Here is a 20403-nt window from a genome sequence, read left to right on the forward strand (position 1 = left end):
ATCAGCAGTTCCCAAGATCTCAGGATCAACACCAACGCCAGAGATCCAGATACCAGAGACGTCGCCCCAATTCTTCCAGGATGCCCCAGCCACCTCCCACTAATAAGCAGATTTGAATCTTTGGTCGAGGGTCTTGTAAACATCGCCCCAACTTCAGTGTCTACACCACTTACAACCATCTTTGGACACCGCCTACAGCCATTTTTACACCAATGGCAGAATATTACCACTGACAAGTGGGTTTTAGAGCTCATCACAACTTGGTACTCTATCCCTTTCCTCTCCTTCCCTCCCACCCATCCCCCTTCCCCGTCCCTCTTCAGGGATCCCTCTCACGAGCTACACCTCCAGCAGGAAGTACATCATCTCCTCTACCTGGGGGTTATCGAACTCATGCCAGACTGCCACAAGGGAAGAGGGTTCTACTCCCATTATTTTTTAACAGAAAAGAAAACTGGAGGATGGCGACCGATCCTCGACCTCAGGCGGCTCAACAAGTTTATCAAGAAGCAAAAGTTCAAGATGGTTACTCTCACCACTATAATTCCAGCCCTGGAACAGGACGATTGGTTTTCAGCCCTTGACCTACAAGATGCTTATTTTCACGTCTCTATTCACCCGGCTCACAGACGCTTCCTGCGTTTTACCCTTGGATCAACAAATTACCAATACAGAGTTCTGCCCTTCGGCCTTTCTACTGCTCCCCGAGTTTTCTCCAAGCTCCTTGCGGTAGCTATTGCCTACCTCAGGAAAAAAGGGGTCATAATATTTCCTTACCTCGACGATTGCCTCCTGAAGGCCTCCACGTTCGACGACGCCCTCCGCTTCACACAACTCACCATCGATTACTTCCAATCCTTGGGCCTGCAAATAAACAGAAGCAAATCCACATTAAATCCGACCCAACACCTGGAGTTTATAGGAGCGAGTCTCGACTCCACAACCAGGCTGGCATCTCTCCCACCCGACCGTTTCAATACCATAAAACTGCTGGCTACGAGACTTGGCAACAGTCCTCGGGTCAATGTCAGAGACTGCCTCCAACTACTAGGGCACATGGCCTCGTGCACCTTCGTGGTCCAGAATGCACGTCTCTACATGAGGTGCTTCCAAGCTTGGCTGGCCACGGTTTACAAACCCAATGTGCACTCACTAAACAAACAACTGGCCCTGCCCTACCGAGTCAAGGACTCTCTTCTTTGGTGGACGATCCCCTACAACCTCTGCTCTGGAGTCCCCTTTCTCCAGACTTCCCCAACTCTAATAATGGCGACCGATGCGTCTCTTACCGGCTGGGGAGCCCACATCTCTCACCAAACAGTGCACGGGTTATGATCTCTTGCCGAGACCTCCCTGCACATAAATGTTCTAGAACTTCGAGCTATATGCAATGCATGCCGCCACTTCCTACCACTGATCAAAAATCAGCATGTACGCATAATGACAGACAATATTGCCTGCATGTTCTACGTAAACAGACAAGGAGTGGCTTGCTCCCACTCTCTTTGCTCAGAGGCCATAAAACTCTGGAACTGGTGCCTTGCGAACCACATCCACATATCAGCTGCTTATCTCCCAGGGGTGATGAACACCACCACCGACGAGTTAAGCAGACGTTTTCCTTCGGACCACGAATGGGAGATAGACCAGGGAATCATTTACAACATATTTCGCACTTGGGGTCTCCCAACCATAGATCTCTTTGCAACCGAGAAGAACAAGAAATGCCCCAATTTTTGTTCCAGGGCGGGGCTGGGCAAACACTCCCTCGGAGACGCACTCATGATCCAGTGGAACCGGGACTTACTCTATGTATTTCCCCCAATACCGTTGCTCAACAGGGTCCTCATAAAAATACAAACGGATGGCGCCAGGGTGATTCTGATCGCACCTTCATGGCCGAGACAGCCATGGTTCCCTTTCCTAACCAGAATGTCAATTCGACCACCGATCTCCCTGCCTCTCATCCCGAACCTTTTAACACAACAACACGGCCAGCTGCTTCACCCGAACCTGTCCATGCTTCATCTCAAGGCCTGGTATCTCCATGGTTCTCACAACAAGAACTAGAATGTTCTGACCAAGTTCAGAGAGTGCTCCTACACAGCAGAACACAATCCACCCGTACCACTTATCTCCGGAAGTGGAAACGATTCTCAGAATGGTGTTCAACTAGACAATTGTCTCCTACCTCGGCACCCCTTCCCTCTATACTCGACTACCTATTGACCATCAAGCAATCCAGCCTTTCCTTCGGCTCTGTCAGAGTCCATTTAGCTGCCATCACAACTTTTCATGCTACAGTTGACAATACCTCAGTCTTTGCTCATCCCATAACCAAGCGTTTCCTCAAGGGACTCCAAACCTTATATCCAGACATTAAGGCACCTGTCCCTCCATGGGATCTTCACCTAGTATTGTCCTGTTTAACACATCAACCCTTTGAACCACTAGCCACTTGCTCCCTCTTGCACCTCTCGATGAAAACAGCTTTTTTGGTGGCAATTACCTCCACCAGACGTGCAGGAGAAATAGCAGCCCTCATGGCAGATCCACCATATACGATCTTCTTCAGGGACAAAGTGACTTTACGCTTGCACCCAAAATTTCTTCCCAAAGTTCACACTTCTTTCCACGTCAATGAGCCAATACATCTACCAACTTTTTTCCCAGAACCACATGCAAACTCTTTCGAAACCACAGTGCATACACTGGATGTACGCAGAGCCTTATCATTCTATTTGGACAGAACCAAACCCTTCAGAAACTCTCCTAGGCTCTTTGCCTCCATCGCGGAGCGCTCCAAGGGCATGCCTATCACCCTCCAGAGACTGTCAAACAGGATCTCTGATTGCATACGAGACTGCTACCAGATAAAGAAGGTTACACCACCAGCATGCATCAGAACTCATTACACTAGATCTGTATATACCTCTGTAGCCTTCCTACGTAAAGTGTCATTGACTGATATGCCACTTGGTCCTCTGAGCACACATTTGTCAAACACTATGCCCTTGTTCAGGGTCCTCTCTATGACACTCGATTAGGCAGGGCAGTATTAACCACGGCATTTCTGCCAGATCCGAAGTCCCTACCTCCTTGAGATACACTGCTTCGAAGTCACCTAAAGTGGAGCACCCACAGGGACATCTCTCTCGAAGAGGTTACTCACCTTGTGCAGTAACTGATGTTCTTCGAGATGAGTGTCCCTGTGGGTGCTCCACTACCCTTCCCTCCTCCCCTCTACTTCGGAGTTGGGGTAGCCTCCAGTGTAGAGAAGGAACTGAGGGAAACGGCCGCGCATGCTCACTAGAGCTATACTCAGAGTGAGAGGGGGGCAGGCTCTGAGCATGCATGGCCGGTAGGAGTACTGCTGCAAAAATCTCCGATCAAGAGCGCAGGGGCGCACCGACACCTAAAGTGGAGCACCCACAGGGACACTCATCTCGAAGAACGTCAGTTACTGCACAAGGTGAGTAACCTCCTCTTATGATAGAGATCTATATAATCATGACTGGTGTGGAGAAAGTAAATAAGGAAGTGTTATTTACTCCCTCTCATAACACAAGAGCTAGAGGTCACCATATGAAATTAATAGGCATCAGGTTTAAAACAAACAAAAGGAAGTATTTTTTTCACACAATGCACACAGTCAATCTGTGGAACTCCTTTCTAGAGGATGTTGTTGTGGAGATAATGGAAGGAGGAGGCACACGTCAGAGCCCTAGGAGGGCTCGTGTTAGGGCCCTAGTGGGGCTCTGGGTGATCTCTACTTCCCACCACCCAGCACAGATGTAATGAGGTTGAGTAGTGTCCGCAAAAGAGAAACTAAATAGCTAATTATTCCTCAAGAAAGGCTTTTAATGACTTACGACTATAAAGGCAACACAGACAGAGTAAGAAAAACAGAATTAAAGACCAGCACTGAGTGAGGATTAATACAAATGGCAAGTTATACTGGAGGCAAGCACAAGTACAAATAATATTATGCATTTACTACCTATTCCTATAAGTCAACATATAAAAGACAAATAATATTGAAAATAATCACAAGAACTTGCAACGCTACTATTTTTGATTGCTTAGCAACTTCACATTTACTGTAACCACTCCCAACAAATACAATTCTACATACAATACTAATACATTGATTAACTATATTTTACTAACGTTAACCTACCTATAACGTTATCTAGCAACTTATAAACTTTTATTGACTTTTATGATAAACTTGATGGTAATTTATTCTGAAGACGGGCACAGCGACTTGTAAAGCCACTATGATTTATAAACTACTAACTTCACCAACGCTGTACCCGGTTCGAGCAAGGCACAAAACATATACAGTTACTATATATTGATTAACTATTGACTACTACTATTTTTAAACAACTTAAACAATTTACTAATATACTTAAACTATAGTATTAATACAGATTTAAGATTAACCAGCTCAAGCATAATCAGACCTTTTCAGTTCAAAAATCTTACCCTGCATTCTTCCAAAGATACTACCTTCAGTTGACCATTTCCTGCACTGGCCAGGCACAGATAGTGAAGCATGTATGTGAGCCTGACAAAGAATGACTTCTTTTAGGTGTACTACGTGTACACACACACACACACACACACACACACACACACACACACACACACACACACACACCCTCTGCATCTTATGTACACTGTATTCGCTGGCCGTGTTTCAAAACAGGTCGCCCAATCAAGGTGGCCAAATATTCTAGGGTGGCATTTGTGGTTGTTTTGAACTTATGAACTGTGCACTTGTGCTCTGCTCATCTCTTCTCTATGTGGCTAATTGTGGTCAATTTGTTAGACTCAAAAATGCTCGAGTCAGCTTAAAGAGGTATTTGGTTGCAGAGCATAGTAACCACAAGTCTGTATCTGCCTTTACAGAGTTTCCTTCTTAGTCTATAAAGCTTCCTAGATAGATTATGCTTATGCTTGCAGGATTCTACTGTACTTGCTTCTTACAACTTCTGGTAGTTTGAGGCCTAACTGTACTTAGCCGGACACTACTTGACAAGGCTTATACACATTAATCACAGTTGTGAAGGCCAAGACTATAACAGGGTTCTAAAAAGAATTAGATAAGTTCATGGAGGATAGGTACATCAATGGCTATTAGCCAGGATGGGCAGGGATGGTGTCCCGAGCCTCTGTTTGCCAGAAGCTGGGAATGGGCGACAGGAGATGGATCACTTGATGATTACCTGTTCTGTTCCATTCCCTCTGGGGCACTTGGCATTGGCCACTGTTGGAAGACAGGATAATGGGCTAGATGGAGCTTTTTTCTGACCCAGTATGGCCGTTTTTATGTTCTTATGATCTCTATACAAAGATAATATATAGCTCTAACTCTCTTAGTATAATATATAATTATAACATAGCCCCTTCCTTCTCTAATTAGAAACAAATTTAACATCCCTATTCTAAAGGGAACTTAAGAAGGAAATCTTAACCATGAGTATGTTATATAAGAAAAACTGAATTAAAATTGGCAGCAACAACTTCAGCTTTTATAAAAACCCTCTACCCCTTTTGCTGCAATTTAACTGGCGTTTCTTCACTTTCTTAGTGATGGAAAATGTTTAATCATCTCCATATTAGCTTACAGTGCTGTAGAAATCTCATCTACTGGGAAAAGTTCTAATTATTTTAACTGATACTACAGAATATCTAGTCTTAATAATAACAAAGTTGCAGGTTCTGTGTAAAATGTAAGAACACTTGGTTAAACTTTAAGGCTAATTTGTTCTTTCTTTCCAACATAAATTAAAACTCATCTGACAACTCTAGTTTATTAACGTAAAGTAACTTTATGTATGCTAGTCTCATGTAGATTAAGTGGAGAATAGATTTTTAAATGTTCAAATTTTAACCTGTCCTTTTTATTACTTTACATTAATAAACTAGGGTTGTCAGAGGAGCAGACTGTGTTGCTCATTTATTGGTCCTAGTTTATTTACCCTACTGGTGTGCACTAAAGGTTCCCTAGTGCACTTTAACACAGTACTGTTTCAAACAGCACCACGTTAAAGCATACCAGCAGGGTTTACGTGGAACAATTGTGTAACACGATAGTGTACTTTAGAAATCACACCCCTATAGAGTGCATTTCCCTGCTGTGTTCATCTCTACTAAAATCTTTTAGTAATATTTCCTCTGACTCACGTTTTTACATTTTTTTACATTTTTCCTTTAAAGGCAAATCCTTCTCCTGTACTGGTGAATACAGATGCTTTGGAGACCCCAGCATACGTAAGCTTATATTTGCTTTCAACTATTTTCTGTATTTAGAACAAAATATTGATACACAAGTGTTTACTTTTTCTTCTATCACTAAAAAGAAAAAGCATGTATCATGACCTACTCTATGGTAGTGTTTGCCTTGTAGCCTGCAGAATCCCATATGTTACAGAGTACAGCTAATGTTCCTCAAATTTATGCTGGTTGTTCAAAGATAATAGAATACTGGCCATATGTCTCAAATAACATTTACAGCCTGAGAATTTCTGTTTGTGTCATACTCTTCCATAAGGTGAAATAAATAGACCTCTTCACCACTATACCACTGCTATGTCACATGATTCTCTTAGAGCAGCGGTTCTCAAATTATGGGGTGGATCTCCCAAATTATGGGGTGGGCCTCCCAAGGGAGGCACAGGAATGTGTCAAGGGAGGCATGAGCTCTGTGTGGCTGGGGCTCATGCAGAAGGGCCGTGCATATCAGGGAGGTAGGGATAAAGGGAACAGCTGGAACCCCACTGCCCTGGGGCTGACAGCCGGAGTCCCACCACCTGGGCTTGGGATTCCCCCCCCCCCCTTCAGAGGTGGGTGGTGGTATATGTACTTGGGGGGGGGGCATAAATGACTATAGACACAAAGGGGGGGCTCAATATAATAAGTTTGAGAACCACTGCCTTAGACCTTTATGGTGATAGCGGTTTTTGTAGTCTGTTTCATCAGACTTTTACTTTTCTAAAAGCATGCATTAATATTGTATTTGTTCTGCCTGAATCATTAATTTAATAACTGTAGATATGTGGGGATGAAAATTAGTCTTAATTTCAGTGCATCTTTACGTGCTGTGGGAGCACTGCTCACAGTTCCATAGTTAAAGATGAGTTGAGTTTTGCACTTAAAGGAGGGAATTAACCATTTTGTTATACAGTTTATGAAGAATACAGTGTAGTCTCAAATTACAGTACTTACTCTTTTTGAGTACAGAACGAGTTTTCTGAGAATTTACAAGTAAATCCATTGAATAGTTTGAGTTGTAATCACTTAAAAATCAGTCATTCGAGAAATTTAGTACCTGGTGCTAGATCTTTGTTCTCCTAAATGTTCTTAATACCAAATGAGTCTTCATACTTCCTGTGTGGTTAACTCATTGAAATCGTGTGCACAGGCTACTTTAGAAAATTATTTTGTAAGATTAGTGGTAGTTTTGTGCCATTATCTTTCACAGCTGAAATCTTCTCTCAGTATAGGCTGATGAATACTGTTCTTCTACAGAGCATTCCACACAGAACTGCCCTCTTTCAAAATGGATATCAGCTCCCTTTGTTCTCAGTAGGACTACAGCAACAGTGGCCCTTAGCAAAAGTGCCCTTTTTCAAAATGGCTACTGCCTCTCATTGCTCCTAATAAGAGTGAGGGCAAGGTGTGCTCTTACTAAGATGGTATGTCGCTACTGCTCAAGGCTGGGCCAAAGTAGCCAGAGTGTACTGGTGAATCTGGCCCTAAGATTAAAATAAAAAAAAAAAAAGTAAGGTTCTTTCCTCATATCTTAACATCATTAGAAATATTACATTAACATTTTGGGGGGCTTCTTTTTTAGTCTTCATTCATGAAATTTTCATTTTAAAATCAAGGAAATTTCCAATTTAAAATTACATTAAAGTGAAGTAAAATTGAGAATACATACCAGTGCTTCAGACCCGTTGCTGTCTTTTTTCTCTTGGGTGGTGTCCTATTGATCCTCTTTATTGTCCATATACCCTGTTGCTTCTGACTTGCCTACATCAGGCTAGCTGATGGTCAAGGTGAGTTCATATCCTCCTGGTCTTGTCCTTGACCTGATCTGTGCCAACTGTTTGCCACTACCCTACAGTTGGCATTGGTTTAATCTCCACTGTTGTCCTGAGTCTATAGCTACAACATAAGACCTGTGTCCCAATGCAGCTTGGACTGTTGCCTTTGCTTTGTGTAGCAGTTTGATGGTTGAATACAGACTTGTTCCCTTGTGTGTAATGGTCTCAGGTCCTTGGCTCCTTTGTTATAGTGTGGCTGGCTGCCTAACTTGGCATTCTCTTAAATATTTCTCTGTACTGTCAGCATTCCTTTATGGGGCTGTAGCAGAATCCTCATGGGAAGTCATTCTTGGTTCTCTGTCCCATCAGTGCCTGTGCTTGGGCTCCTCTAATTCCTGGGAGGAAGTATTGCAGTGGTCCAACACTGCCATGTAGGGAAATCTTCCTGTCTTTGCCATCAGTCGCTTGGCTGTCTTTACTGTTGACTCTGTCTGTCTTTTGCTTTATGGTTATGCAGTGGAAGAGTTCTTATGCTCAATTTTTTATTTAAAACTGAATTCTTTGAATAATGGAAGAGGAGATGCTGGACAAATTGATTATTTAAAAAGTAATAGGTCATCAGGCCCAGATAGTACACTCTTAAGGGTTCTGAAGGAGTTTAAGAATGAAGTGACTGAGCTGCTAGCAATTATATGCAGACTCATAAAATACCGCTACTCTTCCGAAGGATTGGAGGGTGACAAATGTTGTAAATGTTTTGTTTAAAAGGCTTTAGGGATGATCTAGGGAATTACACACCAGTAAGGCTTACATCTGTAATTGGCCAATTGATTGAAATAATCATTTAAAAAAGAATAATAAAACACCTGGAAGATCATAGTATGGTAGGGTCTATCCAGCACAGTTTCTGCAAGGGAAATTTTGTCTTTCACTGTTCTCTTAGAATTCGTTGAATATGTCAGTATGGTAGTGGAAAAAGGAGAACTGGTAGACATAATTTACTTAAACTGTTGAAAGGCCTTTGGAAAGCTACCTTATAAGATGCTACTAAAGAAACTAAGAAGTCATGGGGTAAGAGGAAAAGTAATGTCATGGATCAAAAATTGGCTGGGTCAATTTGCTTAATGACAAATGGTTGACAATGGGGGTGCCACAAGGTTTTGTGTCAAGTCGCAGTATTCTTTAATATGTTCATTGATGATGTGGAAAGGACATTTAGTAGTGATGTAGCAAAATTTGCTAATGACACAACAGTGTTTGTTAGTCAAGACTAGAGAACACTGCGAAGAACTTCAGATACCTGACCAAGCTTGCTGAATGCACAATACAATGGCAAATAAAACTCAGTGTAAATAAATGCCAAGTAATGACCATTGGGGAGAAAATTTTGAACTACTCCCTACAACTTACAATGTTCCAAATGAGTTGTATCACCTCAAGGAATGAACCAGGGTATCATTTTAGACTTCTCAATGAAGACCTCTGTTCACCATGCAGTAGCAGTCCAGAAAGCTAACAAGATCTTAGGATGCACAGGGAACGGGATGGTGAATAACATGGAGAATATTTTAATGACTTTACATAAATCAGTAATGTGGCCTCATCTGTAATACTGCATGCAGTACTGGGCCCTCCATTTTAAAGGGATATTGCAGAACTAGAGAGGGTTCAGAGAAGGGCAACAACAGTGTTAACTGGCCTGGTTAAAAAAAACTCATAAAAGAGAGAGTGAAAGACTGGGATTGTTTACCTTTGAAAGGAGATGAATAAGAGAGGACGAGATAAAAGTATACAAAATAGTGAACAGTGTACAGAAGGCAGATCTGGAACTTATGTTCTCCCTATATCATAACACAAGAACATGGAGATATTGAATGGTAGCAAATTTAAAACTGATTACTGCACAGGAAATATGTTTTCACACAGCGCATAGATTGTGGAACACATTGCCACAAATTATTGAGGCCAAGAACTTGATGAGATTCAAAATGGAATTGGCCATATGGATACAATAATTTTCTGAATTGTTATAGCAGAGCATTAGCTCTGTTACAGTTAAGGTTGAGCATTTTTTTCTGTTTAAAGATCAGTTATTGTAAGTGCTTCAAACTCCATGTGGTTACTTGCATCATCTGGACATTTGCCATGCTTTATGGCTGTGCAAGGTACTGTTGGTAGTGCAGTGGAGTCATTTAGCAAGGGCTTTCTGAGGTACCACCTCCCAAAAAACATATTACAAAAATCAACTGGTTCTTAAAATATTTTTTTTTTGTGCACACTTGGGGCTTAAACCATGGTTCAAATCATCCACCAATTTATCTCATTTGCTCAGCATTTATCTTAGCTAGAGTATGGCTGTAAACGGGTCGGACTCACCCCCGCGGCGCCTCCTGCTGGTCACTCCGGGAATTAGCACAGTCCAGCGTTCAGAGCGCCCTCTGCAGGCCGGTGATCCGCCTGTCCTCTGGCCCGCCTGTCCTGGACCCCGGTGCCCTTTCCATGGGGTGCTGCCCCCAGCAGTAACCCCTTTTCTCTCTGGGTTTCCCCTGCCTCGGGAACCCCCCACCCTACTATCCCCACTTCGCCTCAGTAGTGGCTACTGTCAGTCATTGTCTAGCCCCACACCCTGGGGCAGACTGCAGTATCAGCCTATTCATCATTGGCAGGGTTGGGTTTGGACCTGCTGCTTTGGCCTACCCCTGGGCTGCCCTCTGCAACCCCCAGTACCCGTTGGCCTTGTGCCTGGGGCTTTCCTGGCTAGAGCTCCTCAGCTCCTCAGCCTTTCCCCAGCCCTGCTTCACCCTAGGTACTTAGCTCCTAAGCAGCCAGGCCTATCTCCCTCTGAAGGCAGAGAGAGACTGTCTGTCTTCTGGCTTCCCTGCCTTCTTATAAGGCCCTGTTGCTCTGTTTGGGGCGTGGCCCCCAGCTGCAGCCACTTCCCCAATCAGCTCAGCCTTGAGAGCCACTGCTCTCAAGCCCTGCCAGGCCACTTTTTAAACCCCTTCACAGCAGGAGCAGGGTCCACCCTGCTACAATGGCTAAGTTAAGTTGTTAGTTATTAAATTAAGTTATTAAACTGAGAGTTTGAATCTACAAGTCACTTTTCCCAAACAGATTAAAATGCAGATGTGCAGCAAGACTAGGGCTCTTTTAATAGTCAGAGTTTTCAGGCAGCCTGTCAGTAAGTGAATGACTCAAGGGTATGGATTCTGCATCACCACCCTCCTGCTGCTTTCTGCTGGTATATGCATTCCTCAGAGCCCCTCCATCTTCCTATCTCCACAAGTTTACCAGGGGCATGAAATGGCAAGGAAGAGGGTGGAACTGGGGATGGATGATCTTGGAGCAATGAGCATGGTGGACGGAATGTTGAAGAAGTTGGAGCAGTAGTAGGGGAGTATGAGTAATTGGAGAGAGATGAAGGTCAAAGCAGTGAGGAGAAATTGTGTGTGTGTGTGTGTGTGTGTGTGTGTGTGAGAGAGAGAGAGAGAGAGTGTAATTTGAAGAGTGCAGGGAAGAGCAGGGTTGAAAGGAGGGGTCAATGCTGTACAGTGAGGGCTTCAGTTCTGTCCTCCCCAAACCCCCACATCCCTCAATCAATGAAAGGTATCTGTCTGGCCCCCATCACTGTTGCTTCTGAGCACCTTGCAGTTTTAATGGATTTGTCCTCACAGCACCCCCTTGTAGGATGGAGGTAGCTATGTGCTGTTATCTCCATCTTACGGATAAAAACTGAGACACAGAGACTAAAGAACTTGCCCATGGTCATACAAAAAGAAGTCTGGAGCAAGGACTGGACCCTGGTTTCCGAAGTCCGTGATCTTGACCTCTGCATAATCCTTCTCACGCCCTCCCTTCAAAAAATGCCCCCACTGACTTCATGGTAGTCCTGTCATCCTCTCCCTGTCTTCTCAGCTTCTGGGCCCCATGCTTATGACTGCCTATCCAGGGAAGAGGGCTGAGGAGGGAGATCCTGACTGTACTGGGCAAGCAGAGAGAAGACAAGGTGGTTTAGAGTCAGTGAAGGAACCAACACGCAGCCATTGCATTTTGTGGCTGAGATAAATGTTGCCAAGCAATCAGGAGCAGTGGAGGAGGAGGGCTGTACTGTGAAATATGGGGAAACTGAGAAATTATTTAAAAAAAACAAAACAAGAAAATTGAGTGCCCAAAACTTCATTAATGCAGAGTTATGGTTGGCCAAGTAGTGCCTCATGTCCTTCCAGAACATGGTGAGTTGGATAACTTAATTCTGTATGTCCTGGTTTTCCTGTCAAATTTCGATGTCTTTCTGAAAGATGCTTTATCCTAATACAGGGGTAGGCAACCTATGGCACGCGTGCCAAAGGCGGTACACGAGCTGATTTTCAGTGGCACTCACACTGCCCGGTCCTGGCCACCGGTCTGGGGGGGCTCTGTATTTTAATTTAATTTTAAATGAAGCTTCTTAAACATTTTAAAAACCTTATTTACTTTACATACAACAATAGTTTAATTATATATTATAGACATAGAAAATGACCTTCTAAAATGTTAAAATGTATTACCGGCACACGAAATCTTAAATTAGAGTGAATAAATGAAGACTCGGCACACCACTTCTGAAAGGCTGCCGACCCCTGGCCTAATACAAGGTATTAGGCTCAAGACACCAGTTACTAGGTGCCCAGAAAGCCACAATGAAGAAAGGAGATGACACTGGTTATAAACAACAACCTGACTTAGAGGGAATGTGAAGGCAGTTATAAATTTAAATATCTCTGTGTAGATAGATATAAAGCAAATAGCAGAACTGTTCAATAAATATTTCTGTTCAGTATTTTGGGGAAAAAAGATGATATTGTCATGTCTGATGATGACAATGATGAAACACTTTACCTTCCAGTATTAACTCAGGAGGATGTTAAAAAGCAGCTTCTAAAGTTAGACATTTTTAAATCAGGGGTCCAGATAACTTGTATCCAAAAGTCCTTCTTTAGGTGATGGTCCCTCTATGGATTCCAGGTATGGGGTGTCCATGTGTGCCACGCGCTGCAGCCAGAACAATTCTGTAGCAGTTGTGTATTGTCCTCGTGTCTGCAGCCGAGGTTATATGAGGCTGTGCAGGTTGATGCACCTCCAGTTCCCTCTTACTGTCGCATGGCCAGAGTTAGAACCTCTGTTCCTCCATGTTCTTAGCCTAGCTAAGAGAGTTGGTTGTCTGTTCTTCCTTCTTGTTGTGTATATAGTTGTAGATAGTCATTTTTCTTGTTCTTGTAGTGTTTTAGTTAGTTAGGTTTGCTTTCAGACTTCTTCCTCCGTTAGGGAGACCTCCTTTCCTGGGGATTATGCCCCAGCAAATCGGCTTCAAAAACTGTGCTTCATGCCCGCACTCCTTCTCCGTGAGCAGTGAGTACCAACAGTGCCTGTACTGCGTCAGCGAAGCCCACATCATTGCCTGCTGACCAAGGAGCCTTCTGGACTGTAAAATGTTGTAAAATAAGCTAGTGTTGTGGCAATATTTTAAAACGGTGAACAGAACGACCCAGGCAATCATAGGCCTGTCAGTCTGACTTGGATCTTGGACAGAATAATGGAACAGCTAATATAGGAATCAATTAATGCAGAATCACAAGGGTACGAAAACTAATACCAATCAGTTTTATGGTTTTATGAAAAATAGATTCTGTCAAACTAACGGAATGCTTTTGATGAGATTACAAGTTTAGTTGATAAAGGTAATAGTGCTGATGTAATATAATTCTGTGACACATTTGACTTGATACTGTGATGATGTCTTTTTTGGGGTACCCTGAATTGTGAGCCCGTGTTCCTTCTCTGCCTCAGCAAGTGAGTGTTTTGCTGCTAATAAGCCATGTGTCAGCTAGCTCACACACCAGCCTGTCTGGCTTGCCAGCCAACTCTTTGGACTCTTTGGTCAGTCCAAACCCAGTCTTGCAGGTAACAGTCAGTGAACCCCCATTCCTGAGTTCACCAGGGACATCTCTCTGGAGTATTCAGTCCCTCTCACTGTGGACGTTCACAGAAATTAAGTTATCTTCCTCCAGTGAGACAAGAGTATTCACCAGTCTGTTTGGCTAGCTGAGGACTCAGCCTCCATTTTAATGCACAGCCCTGAGATGGTTTTGTAATACAGCAAGAATAAGTTTATTAACAAAGAATAGAGGTTTAGGTGATACTGAGCAAGAATAAGAGAGACTGGTATAGTTACAAGCAAAATAAAACATGCTTTCTAGTGACTAAAAGTTAATTTCAGGAAGTTACAATCTTGTCTGAGCTTGTTTCTCACTTCCATTAAGTCTGTGCATCCCAGTGTGCAGAAAGAATAGCAAATATGGCAGGCGACAAGCTTGGCTTGACAGTGAAATCTTCAGTGAGCTTAAACACAAAAAGGAAGCTTACAAGAAGTGGAAACTTGGTCAGATGACTAGGGAGGAGAATGCACTTTTATGTAGAAATCTATGATTAAATCGAGTCTTCCTGACTAGTGATTTAAATCAAATCCACCCTGGTTGTTGTTAATGGGTCAGTGAGCTTTTCCATGCTCCAGCTGATACAGTTTCTCAGTTTTTGTACCTCCTTTCTACATGAAGGTTTTTATACCTCTGCTAAGCTGCTGATGAACTCTGTGCTAGTTCCAGTGGCGAAAGTGATGCTTCTGGTTTGCAGGTTTGCTAGTTCCTTCTTGAATGGCTCCACAAGGGGTAATGCAATTTTGTGTTTTGATATTTTCATGGGTTGCGCATAGGAATGCCACTTCCAACTTCAGCTTGTCCTTTAAATATATATATCTCCTTGGAATATGACCTTTTATGTGATTAGAATCTGTCCTGTTCTCTGTCATGTTGAGAATATTCTCGTTTTGTCCTACAATCAAATCTGTGGCTTGCACTGCCCTGCCTTGGACAACATTGCAGGTTGCTTCACAGTCCAGTTGGAGCCAAATTGATCATTGATCTAATAGAATATTTGCAAATATGGAGGTTGAATGGCTGACAGTTGCCTTCTGCAGTGCGTGTACATTGAGAGACTTCGGATTTACCATGCTCCACTGAAGATAGTTTCTGTTTCTTGTGTCACAGCATGAGCTGCTGGGTTTTTTTTCTTCCTGGGGTAGCTGTGGCATCGGGACATGAAGTAGATTGGTTTCCCACCCTCCTTGCACCTTTCCCATAGTCTGGGCATTTTTCTCTCTGGTGTTTTTGCCACTTTCCAGTACACATTCTAGACTGGGAGGAGTCTATACAGGAGAGATGGGCTCCAGCTAAATCAAAGTGGAACCAGACTGCTGGCACTAAACATTAAAAAGGTTGTAGAGCAGTTTTTAAACTAGGAGATGGGGGAAAGCCGACTGCTGCAGAGGAGCGTGTGGATCGGACACAGACTTCTCTTAGGGGAGAGTCTGATGATAGAGAATCTCCAGGTTATAGTCAGGAGCAGAGGACTGAAAAGTATAATGTAAGGGCCGGATCAGATGATAAACAGTCACATAAAAAATAATCTGGCACATCAGAAAAAGGCAGGCTAATAAACGGGGACAAGTTTTTAAAGTGCTTGTACACAAATGCCAGAAGTCTAAATAATAAGATGGGTGAACTAGAGTGCCTTGTGATAAAGGAGGATATAGATATAATAGGCATCACAGAAACCTGGTGGACTGAGAGCAATCAATGGGACACAATCATTCCGGGGTACAAAATATATCGGAAGGACAGAACAGGTCGTGCAGGGGGAGGAGTGGCACTATATGTGAAAGAAAGTGTAGATTCAAATGAAGTAAAAATCTTAAGCGAATCCACATGTTCCATAGAGTCCTTATGGATAGAAATTTCATGCTCTAGTAAAAATATAACATTAGGGATCTATTATCGACCACCTGACCAGTACAATAATAGTGACGATGAAATGCTAAGGGAAAGTAGAGAGGCTATCAAAATTAAGAACACAATAATAGTGGGGGATTTCAATTATCCCCATATTGATTGGGAACATTTCGCTTCAGGACGAAATGCAGAGATAAAATTTCTCGATACTTTAAATGACTGCTTCATGGAGCAGCTGGTACGGGAACCCACAAGGGGAGAGGCAACTCTAGATTTAATCCTGAGTGGAGTGCAGGAGCTGGTCCAAGAGGTAACTATAGCAGGACCGCTTGGAAATAGTGACCATAATACAATAGCATTCAACATCCCTGTGGTGGGAAGAACACCTCAACAGCCCAACACTGTGGCATTTAATTTCAAAAGGGGGAACTATACAAAAATGAGGGGGTTAGTTAGACAAAGGTTAAAAGGTACAGTGACTAAAGTAAAATCCCTGCAAGTTGCATGGGCCCTTTTTAAAGACACCATAATAGAGGCCCAACTTCAATGTATACCCCAAATTAAGAAAAACAGTAAAAGAACTAAAAAAGAGCCACCGTGGCTTAACAACCATGTAAAAGAAGCAGTGAGAGATAAAAAGACTTCCTTTAAAAAGTGGAAGTCAAATCCTAGTGAGGCAACTAGAAAGGAGCACAAACACTGCCAACTTAAGTGCAAGAGTGTAATAAGAAAAGCCAAAGAGGAGTTTGAAGAACAGCTAGCCAAAAACTCCAAAGGTAATAACAAAATGTTTTTTAAGTACATCAGAAGCAGGAAGCCTGCTAAACAACCAGTGGGGCCCCTTGACGATCGAAATACAAAAGGAGCGCTTAAAGACGATAAAGTCATTGCGGAGAAACTAAATGGATTCTTTGCTTCAGTCTTCACGGCTGAGGATGGTAGGGAGATTCCCAAACCTGAGCTGGCTTTTGTAGGTGACAAATCTGAGGAACTGTCACAGATTGAAGTGTCACTAGAGGAGGTTTTGGAATTAATTGATAAACTCAACATTAACAAGTCACCGGGACCAGATGGCATTCACCCAAGAGTTCTGAAAGAACTCAAATGTGAAGTTGCGGAACTATTAACTATGGTTTGTAACCTGTCCTTTAAATCGGCTTCGGTACCCAATGACTGGAAGTTAGCTAATGTAACGCCAATATTTAAAAAGGGCTCTAGGGGTGATTACAGACTGGTAAGTCTAACGTCGGTACCGGGCAAATTAGTTGAAACAATAGTAAAGAATAAAATTGTCAGACACATAGAAAAACATAAACTCTTGAGCAATAGTCAACATGGTTTCTGTAAAGGGAAATCTTGTCTTACTAATCTATTAGAGTTCTTTGAAGGGGTCAACAAACATGTGGACAAGGGAGATCCGGTGGACATAGTGTACTTAGATTTCCAGAAAGCCTTTGACAAGATCCCTCACCAAAGGCTTTTACGTAAATTAAGCTGTCATGGGATAAAAGGGAAGGTCCTTTCATGGATTGAGAACTGCTTAAAGGACAGGGAACAAAGGGTAGGAATAAATGGTAAATTCTCAGAATGGAGAGGGGTAACTAGTGGTGTTCCCCAAGGGTCAGTCCTAGGACCAATCCTATTCAATTTATTCATAAATGATCTGGAGAAAGGGGTAAACAGTGAGGTGGCAAAGTTTGCAGATGATACTAAACTACTCAAGATAGTTAAAACCAAAGCAGATTGTGAAGAACTTCAAAAAGATCTCACAAAACTAAGTGATTGGGCAACAAAATGGCAAATGAAATTTAATGTGGATAAATGTAAAGTAATGCACATTGGAAAAAATAACCCCAACTATACATACAACATGATGGGGGCTAATTTAGCTACAACGAATCAGGAAAAAGATCTTGGCGTCATCGTGGATAGTTCTCTGAAGATGTCCACGCAGTGTGCAGAGGCGGTCAAAAAAGCAAACAGGATGTTAGGAATCATTAAAAAGGGGATAGAGAATAAGACTGAGAATATATTATTGCCCTTATATAAATCCATGGTACGCCCACATCTCGGTAACTGTGTACAGATGTGGTCTCCTCACCTCAAAAAAGATATTCTAGCACTAGAAAAGGTTCAGAAAAGGGCAACTAAAATGATTAGGGGTTTAGAGAGGGTCCCATATGAGGAAAGATTAAAGAGGCTAGGACTCTTCAGCTTGGAAAAGAGAGGACTAAGGGGGGACATGATAGAGGTATATAAAATCATGAGTGATGTTGAGAAAGTGGATAAGGAAAAGTTATTTACTTATTCCCATAATACAAGAACTAGGGGTCACCAAATGAAATTAATAGGCAGCAGGTTTAAAACAAATAAAAGGAAGTTCTTCTTCACGCAGCGCACAGTCAACTTGTGGAACTCCTTACCTGAGGAGGTTGTGAAGGCTAGGACTATAACGATGTTTAAAAGGGGTCTGGATAAATTCATGGTGGCTAAGTCCATAAATGGCTATTAGCCAGGATGGGTAAGAATGGTGTCCCTAGCCTCTGTTCGTCAGAGGATGGAGATGGATGGCAGGAGAGAGATCACTTGATCATTGCCTGTTAGGTTCACTCCCTCTGGGGCACCTGGCATTGGCCACTGTCGGTAGACAGATACTGGGCTAGATGGACCTTTGGTCTGACCCGGTACGGCCTTTCTTATGTTCTTATGTTCTTACTATGAAACCTGCATTCTCTGTTGGTCTGTCTTTGTCCTGCCTTTTAAGTTCTTTTGACTTGAGTATGTGGCTGTTATTGTTTTGATCCTTTCCTTGGTTAGTTTAGCAGCCCTTGTTATTTGGACACATTTCTCCAAGGTTTGATCTCTCTTTATCAGCAATTGCTCCCTTATGTTGGAATAATGTCCCACAAACAGCCCTGTCTCTGAAGACATAAGATTCTCTGATCGCAGTTACATGTGGAAGCCAAGGTTCTCAGCTCAGTAAGATAAGTATCTGTTTCCTCTTCTGCTTATTGATTTCAGGTGTAAAAAACAAACAAAACAAAACTGTTCTTTCTCTACAGTCTCATTCAGCTGGGAACACAGTATTCATCCAACACTCTGCTCAGCTGCGCCAGTGTTTCAAGCGCTATCCCTGGCAACAGTCAAAATGTGTTAAAGTATGGAAATGCAAAATTAAGACTAGTAGTAACACAATACAATAAACATCTAATTGTAATTAGTTCATAATAGTGTTTCTATATCTAGAGTGAAAGAAACTAGATTTTAAACTCTTTTTTTTCCCCTTGTCACTACAGGGTGGAATTTGGGTTATTTGGCACATTTACTGTGTATTTACGTATCTTAATATGTTTGGATTTAATGTAACCTTAACTCTGAATGTCGTGATTTGTAGTGCTTGGATAATTATAACATCCCTATCATGTTTTTACCCTAAATTCCTAATACAGTTTGGTAGTGGGAAAAGACTCCAGTGGCTTCCTGCTGATGGAGACTTTTCCTACCACAAGGAGCTACTGGATCTTTTTACAGATCCAGACTAACATGGCTACCCCTCTGATCAATATCATTAGTTATCAGTGGTTCGCTATCAGATTCTCAGGTCATATCTAGTGAGGTCTCATAGGTGTCTGTCCTGAGTCCAGTATTATTCCATTAATGACTTGGATGATGGAGCATTTTGAAGGACAGAATTAGAATTCAAAGTGACCTTGATACATTTAATAATTGATCTGAAATTGAAAAGATGAAATTCCATACAGAACTGTACAAAGTACTACACTTAGGAAGGAAAAATGGAGATGAATGAATGCAAATGGAGAACACCGTGTTAGTGCTGCAGACAAGGATCTGGGGGGTTGCAGAATCATAGAAATGTAGGGCTGGAAGGGACCTCAAAAAGTCAAGTCCAGCACCTTGCCTATAGCAGGACCAAGTAAATTACACCATCTGTGACATGTTTGTCCAAACTGTTCTTCAAAACCTCCAGTGACAGGAATTCCATAACCCCCCATAGTAACATATTCCAGTGCTTAACCATCTTTACAGTTAGAAAGTTTTTCCTAACATCTGACCTAACCCTTCCTTGTTTTAGGTTAACCCTGTCACTACTTGTCCTACCTTCTGTGGACATGGGAAAAAATTGATCACTGACATCCTTATACCAGCCCTTTACGTATTTGAAGACAGTTGACAAATCCCCCCTCAGTCTTCTTTTTATTGAGGGGATGCCAGAGTCATATCATGACCTATTTAAGGCCATTATATAGAAGGGAGAGGTAGTGGCAAGGACACTGCTGCAATCTGCCTTTGATGCGGCAGACAAAGCAGCTAGGTCCATCTCCACGGTGATGCAACAAGCGTCATGGCTCTCCGTTGGGTTTTCCAAAAGAGGTGCAGTCAACTGTTGAGAACCTCTCCTTTGAGGTCACAAAGCTCTTTGCAGAGAAGACTGATGCCTCCCTTTGCACCCTGAAGGATTCAATGTCTACACTCTGGTCACTGGGTATCTACAATATCAGCCC

At 42.6% G+C, this 20403-nt stretch overlaps 1 protein-coding gene across 8 annotated transcripts in view; it reads left to right on the top strand.

Annotated features, from left to right (window-relative positions):
- The window catches only part of DLG1 (discs large MAGUK scaffold protein 1), a 740792-nt gene that overhangs the window by 564135 nt on the left and 156254 nt on the right, over positions 1–20403 (top strand). For all 8 annotated transcript variants that reach the window (XM_045030010.1, XM_045030012.1, XM_045030020.1 and 5 more), the window contains one exon: positions 6229–6282. In XM_045030010.1, coding sequence (XP_044885945.1) covers positions 6229–6282 — 54 coding nt within the window. The remainder of the gene's footprint in view (positions 1–6228; positions 6283–20403) is intronic.

Source organism: Mauremys mutica, chromosome 9, assembly GCF_020497125.1.
Source record: "Mauremys mutica isolate MM-2020 ecotype Southern chromosome 9, ASM2049712v1, whole genome shotgun sequence".
Lineage (NCBI taxonomy): Eukaryota > Metazoa > Chordata > Testudines > Geoemydidae > Mauremys > Mauremys mutica.